At 39.4% G+C, this 11,015-nt stretch overlaps 2 protein-coding genes across 4 annotated transcripts; both read left to right on the top strand.

Moving 5' to 3' along the window:
- Positions 1 to 188: 188 nt before the first annotated feature.
- On the top strand, positions 189 to 2,819 carry LOC117642872 (cyclin-dependent kinase 1). 3 transcript variants are annotated; one of them, XM_034381481.1, is made up of 8 exons: positions 189 to 380; positions 623 to 687; positions 851 to 1,007; positions 1,090 to 1,228; positions 1,295 to 1,450; positions 1,528 to 1,691; positions 1,769 to 1,910; positions 1,991 to 2,819. In XM_034381481.1, the coding sequence occupies exons 2-8, from the start codon at positions 624 to 626 to the stop codon at positions 2,096 to 2,098; spliced, it is 930 nt and encodes a 309-aa protein (XP_034237372.1). In that variant the 5' UTR covers positions 189 to 380; position 623; the 3' UTR covers positions 2,099 to 2,819. The 3 variants fall into 3 exon arrangements, with proteins under 3 accessions (XP_034237372.1, XP_034237369.1, XP_034237370.1); XM_034381478.1 differs by having other exon boundaries at positions 189 to 393; XM_034381479.1 differs by having other exon boundaries at positions 189 to 393; positions 505 to 687.
- A 995-nt stretch (positions 2,820 to 3,814) lies between these two features.
- On the top strand, positions 3,815 to 10,955 carry LOC117642867 (bromodomain-containing protein 1). Its single transcript, XM_034381468.1, has 14 exons — positions 3,815 to 3,959; positions 4,429 to 4,718; positions 4,794 to 6,198; positions 6,288 to 6,471; positions 6,547 to 6,665; positions 6,751 to 7,303; positions 7,396 to 7,579; positions 7,673 to 7,771; positions 7,866 to 7,973; positions 8,139 to 8,379; positions 8,463 to 8,653; positions 8,748 to 9,019; positions 9,132 to 9,271; positions 9,349 to 10,955. Exons 2-14 carry the CDS (start codon positions 4,466 to 4,468, stop codon positions 9,557 to 9,559), a joined length of 3,960 nt encoding a protein of 1,319 aa, XP_034237359.1. The 5' UTR covers positions 3,815 to 3,959; positions 4,429 to 4,465; the 3' UTR covers positions 9,560 to 10,955.
- The last annotated feature ends 60 nt before the right edge of the window (positions 10,956 to 11,015 follow it).

Raw genomic sequence — 11,015 nt, 5'->3', positions numbered from 1 at the left:
GTTACCATGAACGTAGGTTAAAAATCACACCCATCCTTAGCCCGACATAAAATTGTACTTCACGTACAATCTGGTTTATTAAATCTTGTTTTACTTTTACTGTGTCAAAACTACTTCATACTTTCCACGCGATTGTTAACTTTAAATTAAATTACATGTTGTCACTCCCTCAAACGTCACTCAGTGAAAATTCAAACTTTGTTGTACCGGACCGCACTCGCACTCGCACTCGACACTCCCGCCTTTGGCGTACTCTTACTCGCCGTCGGTCTTAAAACACTGGCACCCGGCGCGCTTTTAATGTCGGAACCTGTTTTTTAGCACGACTTGCGACATCGCTCAAGACTTAAGTGATCACTTTTCGCGTCGGCTATTCCTAGGTATAGAATTCATGTAAGTTAGCCAAGACAACGGACGTTGGTCAAGCACAGGCGATCGTTGGCTGAGTTTAATGGATTCATTTTTGCCTTTGTGTTTCTTTTGTTGGATTTTCTGTTTGTTTAGAAAGCATCAGCGCTAAGTCTAACACAGAATTAGTTTCGACTTGTAATCATAATTGCGAAGATTTTTCACGGAGTCGACGACCTGTCATTGTTAACCCAACACTTGCTGCATTTTTCAGAATGGCAGCCGCTCAGGCTGGCGGCGCTATGGCCGATTACCTCAAGATAGAGAAAATCGGAGAAGGTAAGGAATGACGAATTTGCTCTCCAGTACACTGTTGAATGTTTATCTACACCTCATTTTCGTTTTTTGCTGCGCACCTTCAGTTCCACTTCGACTCCTTTATTTCTCCATCTTTTTCTAGCTCTTTCTGTGGTAAACAAACAAGGGCTTTTTCTTTGCTTAGGTACATATGGTGTCGTATACAAAGGCCGCAACAAGGTAACAGGACAAATTGTCGCAATGAAAAAGATTCGTCTCGAAAGTGAAGATGAAGGTATTCCATCCACCGCCATCAGAGAAATTTCTCTACTCAAAGAACTTCAACATCCTAACATTGTCAGGTATCTGAAAATGTAGTTTGAGGTCTGTGATCGTCAGTAAGTGACATTGTTACTTCATTTTTCTTGACTATCAACATTTCAGACTTCTTCAACATGTTATGGAAGAACCTCGCCTCTACCTTATATTTGAATTTCTTTCAATGGACTTGAAAAAGCACATGGACCAATTGAAGGCTGGAGAATGTTTGCCTCCAGAAACTGTTCGGTCTTATTTGTATCAGGTGCGTCTTATCAGTTGGCATTGAGTTATTTATTTGGACTTCTTATTAATCTGCTATTCCTTGTAGATCACCCAGGCCATTCTTTTCTGCCACAAACGCCGAGTCTTCCATCGAGACTTGAAGCCTCAAAACCTTCTCATCGCTGATAAAGGAATCATCAAGGTTGCTGATTTTGGCTTAGGGCGTGCTTTTGGAATTCCTGTCAGAGTTTACACCCATGAGGTCTGTCTGATTTAGGATCGTTGCTGTTGGTTTGCCTTCAGTTTGTGACACACCATTCAATGTAATTCTTGACACAGGTTGTTACTTTGTGGTACCGAGCTCCTGAAATTCTGCTTGGATCTACTCGTTATTCATGCCCAATTGATGTTTGGTCAATTGGTTGCATTTTTGCTGAGATGGCCTCAAAGCGGCCTCTGTTTCAGGGTGATTCTGAAATTGATCAATTATTCAGGATATTCAGGTATAATTACAGTGTTCTATCAATTCATAGCATTGTTTCAATCAATTTCTTAATAATTACCTGTCATTGATTTATAGGGTTCTTACCACACCCAACGAATCCAACTGGCCTGGTGTGACAAGCCTGCGAGAATACAAAGCCACCTTCCCAAGTTGGTCCACCAACAACCTTGCATCACATGCCAAGAACATAAATGAGCAGGGAATGGATCTTCTGCAGGTGTGCATTCTTTCACAGTTTTCTCTGTATCCCATTCAATTTGATCTCATATTGATACATTTTTTCCTTAACATTTTCAGCAAATGTTGATCTACAACCCTGAGAAGAGAATTAGTGCCAGAAATGTCCTTAAGCATCCATTTTTTGATACTTTGGATAAATCAAGCCTCCCTGCTGATGACAGCTAAATAAATGTGCTCAGCAAAATTTCTTCCTTCTTTCCCTAACTAATAATCTCATGTTTTGTCCCCGGATACTTATCTTACTTTCAGTCTCTGTTATGTTTAATTCTATTATTTATTGGGATATTTATTTGCACATGTCAAGTTCAGTGCACTAAGAAGTTAAGATTGGTATTCATTCACATTTGTTTCACATGTCTGTGTACTTCTCCTTGCCCCTCAAAATAAATCATCTAAAATTATCTGAGGTACAGTCTCAGATTTATGAAAAACTGCATCTCTAGTCACCACCATCCTTCTTCTTGAAATAATTACTGTATTTGCTTACAATGTTGCAAACAAGAATTTGTAGAAATCATTGGTTAGCCTAAAAGTGAGACAATGTGGTTGAGTTTTAATATTTTCCTCTTGTGTGTGTGCACTGAACCTCAAGGAGTATGGTTTTCTCTAAGTTTTATTAGCACTTCATCTTATTCGATATCAATTTTTAAAAAAGTTTCTGGTTGACAGAAATTTAAGTGAATGAGGATTGAGCTTTTATGGTATGACCATTCATATTCAAGTGCAGTCTGTTGAAGCTATTGTACATAGTTATGGGCTGTAACATGCTATAATTGTAAGGTGTTCTCTCTTCCTATCTTTCCTGTCATGTACCCATTTTATGCTTCAGAGGATTCATTTTGTGGTTGTATTGTTTTTTTATTAAAAACTGATGTGGACCTTTGTAGCTGTCAAGTTGTTTTTGTCTCCTCTCCTACCTTGCTCTGCCACTCACTGGCTCAAACAGTAAACTTACTTAAACCATGGAGACAAGCTACTAACGTAGGGAGACGCAAGGTCATGTAGTTTGGAGGGAGTGAGACAGACATACTTCGGAGTTTCTTTTTAACACTTTACATTGAATTGGCGATACTTTCGTCACATCCGACTACTCTTATGATAGTTTCTATCCTGTAGGATGACGAAGATGACATTTGTCACTCGAAATATCATCGACATAAATAAAGTCTTCAGTTTCGTAGGTTAGAAAATCGGACCTCTATCTCGCGAGATCTGACATGACCTGGTGACACGCAGTTCTCGTGGTTTATTTCAGGGAAATATTCAACCGATTGCCAAATAAAAGGTATTAACATCATCAATGATCCTTCCTGATTCCATAGACCAGATAAAATTGGATGATTATCGCAATTAAATAGTTTGAAAGTGTTGAAATACCGGAGGGTGTCCCAAACCTTGCGTCTCCCTACGTTAGTAGCTTGTCTCCATGCTTAAACAGAACAAACAGGTTTATTAACCTCAAAGGGACTGTAGTCGTGACTAGAGCTCTAGGGCTGTAGTTGTGACGAAGTGGTCCTGCTTTCTACCACCACCCTTCCGCAAGCACGAGTCAAACTCAAACCAACGGTTTTTGAGACACGGTAAAAGTTAAATTTCCCGGGCATCCCCAGCACAGCCAATAAGAACACCCCGTGTTTTCCTTTTCGTGCCCATTTCGGTGCGAGTGCGAGGCTAGCGCGATGCGAGGCTGCGCGTTATGCTAAAGTTGTCATATAGTCGACCCAGCCAAAGGTCTCGCTTCTTGCGACCGTTAAAACTGCCCCCTCCACCGCGAAAGTCCTCCCGCACCAGCCCCCGCGCTCCCCTCGGCCCTGTGGAGGGGGCGGTTTTAACGGTCGCAAGAAGCGAGACCTTTGGCTGGGTCGACTATACGTGTGAAGGTGCGGCGGGGGGAGGTGGGGGGAAAGAGGAGAGGACGGAGGTTGTCTGAAAACGGTTATACTGTTCCTCGGCGTTGCGAATATGCACTGTGTGACTTTAATTCGTTGACCTTCTTAAGTTGATTCGTCGTGTAAAAAAAAATCTGGTAAATTTTCTTATTTTTTTAGTGTCTTTATATCCGAGCTGTCTCAAAGAAGAGGACAGATCATACAACGCAGAGTAACACTTCACAACAGTCCCTAACCCTATCATACAAACAAAACAAGAAACCGAGCCATTTTCTCCTCTTTGCTATGTTTTTTATGGGGCGGTTAATGGCTTTGAGTATGTTAAGTTCGACAGTGCCTCACTTGTTCTTCTAACGATTGAGTGAAGTTTTTTTTTTTTATCTACACTTTGGTTTTTGAACCACGAATGAGCAACCCCACAACTTTATTGTCAAATCTGTCTTGACTTTTGCAATTGTTTCAATTTAATCTTTGTTTTTGACATTTGTCTTGTGAATAACATGTTTTATTGTTTGTTGTGAATTATTGGCATGGATCATCAACTTTTATTAGCACTACTTCACTGGCTGTATTATCTTTGACAATACTTATTGTTTATTCTTGCAGATGTCGTCATGTTTTGACAAAATAACTGTCATTAGAAATGGGCGTGGATTTTGATGTGGCAGAATTCTGCCGCAAATTGCGCTCTCTGGATGGACCATACAAGTGTCCTGTGGAAAAATGTGACAAAGTTTATCAAAGTGTTGTGGGTATGAGCTATCATCTACTTAAATATGATCACAATGATCCAATAACAAGTGAGGATGCTGCTCCAGCCAGTGGCGCTGTTGCTGGTCTCAAGACTCCATTACAGAAAATCTCAACCCCTAAACCAAGAAGCTCACTAAAATCAGGTATCTTGCATTCCATTTCAAACTGTGTGCATTATTCATCTATAAGCAGTATTTTTAAATTGATTATACTTTCAGGGCGTAAGAAAAAAAGCTCTCATCGTGCTCCTCTACTCAAGAATGCAGTTGATCAGCAGATGATTCAATCTGCTCAGGAAGGCCTTTCTTATGCTGAAGCCCAAGTAATGGTCGAGTTTGAAGTTCAAGGGAAAACTGCACGCGTTCAAATTACAGAACCATTGAAATTCATGGGTAAAGATGACTTTGAAGCATCTCAAAATAGATTGGATGAGAGTATTGCACCAGAAGATGTTGTCACTACTCCTCAAAGAAAGCAGTCTCATACTCCTGGTGGAAAGAAAAGCAAATTATCCAAATCGGCAGCAGCAGCAGCTGCTGCTGCAGCAGCTTCACAACAAGCTGAAAATAGAATAGCCTTACCTGAAGCATGCTTTAAAGTTCTCAGTAATTACAATATTACTGATGCACCTCCACGGCCCACCTTAGCTTACATCCGTTTCATTGAAAAATCTGCTGAAGAATTAGATGGAGAAGTAGAGTATGATATGGATGAAGAGGATTCAGCGTGGTTGAGTATTATCAATGAGCGGCGGGAAGATGTAGGCCTCCCTCCCGTTCCTGTGGATGCATTTGAATTGTTAATGGATCGTTTGGAGAAGGAGTCTTATTTTATGATGCAAGTTAGTGGAAAAGGACCAGAGGGTTCCCCTAGTATTATTGATGATGATGCTGTTTGCTGTATCTGTATGGACGGTGAATGTCAGAACTCCAATGTTATTCTATTCTGTGATATGTGTAATCTAGCGGTACACCAAGACTGTTATGGTGTTCCATACATTCCTGAAGGACAGTGGTTGTGTCGAAGGTGTCTACAATCTCCTTCTCGTGCCGTAGACTGTGTGTTGTGCCCTAACAATGGTGGTGCTTTTAAGCAAACAGATCGAGGACATTGGGCACATGTTGTGTGTGCATTGTGGATTCCGGAAGTTCGCTTTGCCAACACCGTATTTCTTGAGCCCATTGATAGCATTGAAACCATTCCTTCTGCTCGATGGAAATTGACGTGCTACATATGTAAACAGAGAGGCGTAGGGGCATGTATTCAGTGTCACAAGACCAATTGCTATGCAGCATTTCATGTAACCTGCGCTCAGCAAGCAGGGCTATACATGAAAATGGACACAGTACGAGATTCTGAGCCTGGTCCTATTATGGTTCAAAAAACAGCATTCTGTGATAACCACTGCCCACCGGACGCAGAACCACGACCGAAAATCAACAGCAGAACAGGGGGTGGTATTCTGGCCATGTCACCTTCAGGAGAAGCTGCAAGCCCAGGATCTTTGCACTCACCAGGCTCTCCTGATGAGTTCCGAGACAAAATGAAGCATGCAAGACGTGTACTTGCCAAACGTCGATCATGGGCTCCTATCATAAGCATTCCAACCATCCCCCCAGAAAGGTAAATTTTCTATTTAATTCATGAAGTATTATGTTGTTTTCATTAATGGCATTCAATTTTTTATTTTCCCCTTATAAATCAAATTTTAGGATACAAGAGATTGCAACTCATGTTGCTGTACCCAAGAAAAATCAATTTATTCAAAGATTAATTGCCTATTGGACTTTAAAAAGACAGTTCCGCAATGGTGTGCCATTGTTGCGGCGTCTGCAAAGCTCACATCTTCAACGTAGGGATGAGAGGCGAGGTGAAGCAGCAGAATCTAGTGACACTGTAAGTGTTCTTCATTTAACATACTGGTTTAAGTGTTCCATGTTCCATTGTTACAACCTCTTAAAAATTACTCAGGCGGAGCTCTACCGTCAACTGAAGTACTGGCAATGTTTGCGACAAGATTTAGAAAGGGCTCGTTTGTTGTGTGAACTTGTTCGCAAACGTGAAAAGCTGAAGAAAGAATTCATAAAAGTGTATGTATTTAGTCTCTCATGAGCTCACCTTTTGTTTCAATCCATTATTTTCATTAATTCAATGCTTTCAAAATTGAATTTTCAGTAAAGAACAAGAAACTATGATGAGACTTGCTCCACTTCAGAGCATCCTTAGACGTCTTTGGGATGCAATAAAGGCCCGTGATGCAGGGGATATCTTTGGTGAACCAGTTGATCAGAATGAAGTCGTGGATTACGCTGATGTTGTGAAGGAACCCATGGATTTATCCACCATGCACCAAAAATTAGAAAGTTATGAGTATCAAACATTGGATGACTTCCAGCGTGATTTCATTTTGATGATAAATAATTGTCTTGCTTACAATGCCAAAGAGACTGTATTTTATCGAGCTGGTGTGAAATTGAGAGACCAGGGTGGTGCCTTGATAAGAGCTGCAAAAAGAGACATGGAAGTCACAGGGTTTGATCCTGAGTCAGGTCTTTTACTAGATGCTCCTGGATCGGCCAAAAGTATGAACCAACTGAAAGCTGTTGATTCTGACTCTAACACCAAAGCTAAAAAGCAAGACTCTGAAATTCATTCAAGCAACCCTGAAGAATTAGCTGCTGACATTGACATGGAGTTGGGTCGTATTCAAACGGAAGGTAAAACTTGGGTACGTAGTTTTCCTCTGCGCTTTGTTATCTGTTGTCCATCTTTCTTTCTGAAAAAAAAAAAAAAACTATTAACATGATTTTATTACTGCAGAGCTTGGAGGTTAAATTAGATAAGTTGTTGGAACTTAAAGATCTGGTGCAAGACTTAAGATCTGCTATTGCTCGTAACAAACGTGAAAAAGCAATACGAATTGAAATAGCTAATGTACGCCGAAAAATGTCACTTCTAGCATCAGGAAAAAGTCAAGGCGGAAGAAAAAAGACTCTGAAATCAGGTGTGTATTCCATTTTGACTTAATCAGTGTAATGCGTGAACCATATACATTTTCAATGTATTGAACAATTGAACAAATATTCTGTGGTTGTAGACACTGAAGAAAAGACTGATACTAATACAGAGTTGGAGGAAACAACTGAAGAGGAAGAGGAAATAAATGTGACACGGGAGGAAAAGATGGAACCTGCAGGTAATAATGCTCTTCTTTTAACAAAATAATTAAGGGAGGAGGCACAAAATGGACACCTTAGACCGTGTGTTTCTTAAAAATTATTTTTCTGCAGTTAAAAGAGGAAGGAAACGCAAAGTTAGAGAAGAGACTGATGAAGAGGAAGCCAAGGATAATGATAAGCATCGTACAAATTCACACACACCCTCATCCTCAGCCAAAAGTTCGTAAAAATACTCGTACTTTATCTGATTTTGGTATTATAATGTACTGTTTTAAACCACATAATAATAGTTTTTATCTAGCATGTAATTAAAATTATGAATGTTTAAGATTTTTTGCTGAAAACTCTCTGATGATTCCTACGGTAATTTTTGTGGATTTACAGCTCAATCTGCACGGAGGCTTAAACAGGTCTCACTGTTTGATTACTTTGGATCTGATAGTCCCAAAAGTCATGCTGGAGGGACTGTAACAACACCTGTCAAACAAGACTCAAGCATCACCAATAGTGGTGGTAGTTTGACGAGTGCTTCTCCCTCTGGTGTGAATCGAAGAACTGCTGTTCTGTTTACCCGCAAAGCTGCATCTGTTCACCGGAAACCAGACACATCTGACAACACTAGCTTGTGAGTCATTATTTTTGTGTCCACTATCTAAGGATGACAGAAGCCTTATCCAAGTAATGAAAACTCATTTTTTATTTTCCCAGGAGCAATGATTCACCTCTTCCTCCCCCTGGCAAGCGACGCCAGGGACGACCTCGCAAAAACTTGGATACTGCTTTAGGTATAAGGTCTGAAAGTAGCACTCCAATACAAACAATGGGCGATGTAGACGACCTTATGCCAGCTCCTCCAGTGCCTTCCTCGGATAGTTTCCGTTTATATAGAAGTGGCGGTGGTAAGTTCATTTTTTTGTCTTGTTATCATTTCTTTTTATTCTAGATTCTTTCCTTACTATTTATTTTATGCCATTCGGTTTTATTCCTCTCCAGATATAGTAGCAGAAACTGATGATGACACTCAGTCAGAAACCTCATGTTCGTCATGTGATTCGTCAGGAGGTTCGAGTGGCTCATCATGTAGTGATGCAGATGGTGAAGCTGATGAAGATGGCTATGCATCATCTGTTGACGGTACAGTTCCTGGCAGCTCTGGTGAAGATGATGGAGTGCGCTCAAAACCCTCCAAAACTGACAAAAGTCTTTTACCTCCGTTGCAACTTGTCTGGGCTAAGTGCCGTGGATATCCGTGGTATCCCGCTTTGGTAAGTTTCGTTCCTCCCCCCCCCTAAAACATTCTCTGTACGGTTAAATTGGTTTTTTATTTTGGTCAGATCAAAGTTATTGAATTGGTGAACTGTTCTCTCTATTATTTAGATAATTGATCCAGAAATGCCTGCTGGTTACATGCACAATGGTGTCCCTATCCCAGCCCCACCAGATGATGTACTAGCCTTGAAGAGCCAATGTAAAGAACCAGTACACCTTGTTCTGTTTTTTGATGCGAAACGAACATGGTAAGTTAGCATCTTTTCAAGATTTCAAAAAGACCAAATCTGTTTCATGTTGATTCTAAACGCTTTTCTCCAAACAGGCAATGGCTCCCTAGGAATAAACTTGAACTTCTTGGAGAGGACAAAAAATTGGACCAAGTAAAACTTACTGAATCTAGAAAGCCTGCGGAACGTAAGGCTGTCCAAAGAGCTTTCAAAGATGCTATTTTACATCGCATTGAAGTTACTGGAACAGAGCTGGGAGGTGATGCTCAGGCAGCTATTGCACTTCTTGAAGAAGAAGCTGCTTGAATTCCAAGATGTTCTGTTCATACTGAAAATGTACCTGGCTGTCACAAAAAATTTCAGAAAAACTAGGGACCATTACTTGTGCCACATACTGATTTGCTTTGTCATTTTCCTTTCATAATGAATTTTTGCGGGCTGTGTCACAAATGTTAATTTTAGTCTCTTTTTCTAAAAAATTGAACAAATGTTTTTGACTAGACTTTTGCTCAAGCAGGTCTTTGGAATTTTGTTTCATGCAAGAGTATTGGCGTTAAGGCACATCCTTCTACTTTGATTTTTTTGGTTTATAGATGTAGCTAGAGAGATATATATTATAAAAATAGAAAGCACTTCAGTGAAGTGAATTTAATATAAGTGTGTCTTTTCCCAGAAAAAATAAAATTTTGTTAAAGTTATTTATTTAAAAAAACAGGAGTACCTGCATATGGCTGGAAACCCTGTATAATTATGAAAATGCTATCACTTTTAAATTGTATGTCCATTTGTTCCTATATTATGCTCTTTAGTTTCATACTGTAACCTGAGCCACCTCAGTGTGCCTCTGCATTTCCACAGATATTGGTGTTGCTTTTCACAGCAAACAGTAGTTTGGGAGATTCCTATGTGACTTTACAAAGCAGTTCCCTGTATTCTCCTCAATTCATTTACTTGATGTGTACATGATAGCTCAGCAACTCGTAACCTGAAGCTCTTTTGGGTGATCAGTATTGTTTTATTGCTTATTTTTCACAAAGTGCCATTGAAAAATCCTTATCTTTCCCTGAATCAATTTCAATCTCCTGTAATTTGGTTGGTAATTTTTTGCCCCTCTTTTTTTTTCTTTTTACTTAATTTATTATTGTTAGGACTTTAGTCACACCTGTTATGTGCAATTATTGTATGGTATAACTTTTGCATCCTGTAGTAAGGTTTTTTTTTCCCTTTCACCTTTGTTTTATTCTTTCATTTGTGACTATAAGTTACAGTTGACTTTTGTGATAGGTAGTTATAATTATGATCAGTTGCAATAACATTTGTAGTTTGATGCATACAATCAATTATTTTCTTTGACATCATGTGCCTTGTTTTAACCATGTTCTTATTTGTACTTGTGATGATAGTCTTGACCAAGTAAATGTAATCAAGCAGAAGTATTGAAAAAGTTGCAGTTACCTGAAAATTTCATCTGCAGTACTTAAACCATTCCTTAAACATTTTTACCAACTGTATTTTATGTCTATTAAAACTTTGCATGCCTTTTATATCATAATCGAACAACAAACAATACAAATTATATCTATTACCTAGATGTTACTTCAACTTCAAGGCTAGCCTATCTCAACCTAATAAACTGAACATTAATTGTAAATAATTGTATTTATGTACAATCATGTTGAAATGAATGAGTGACTCGAAAGTTTTAAACTGTCTGTTAGTTATAAACCACAATGTCAATGCCACCAAACCTTCTTGGAGCGTG

Source organism: Thrips palmi, unplaced genomic scaffold, assembly GCF_012932325.1.
Source record: "Thrips palmi isolate BJ-2018 unplaced genomic scaffold, TpBJ-2018v1 HiC_scaffold_16, whole genome shotgun sequence".
NCBI classification, from domain to species: Eukaryota; Metazoa; Arthropoda; class Insecta; order Thysanoptera; family Thripidae; genus Thrips; species Thrips palmi.
The sequence above is the reverse complement of the archived record's forward strand: the minus strand, read 5'-3'. Positions and strand labels throughout refer to the sequence as shown.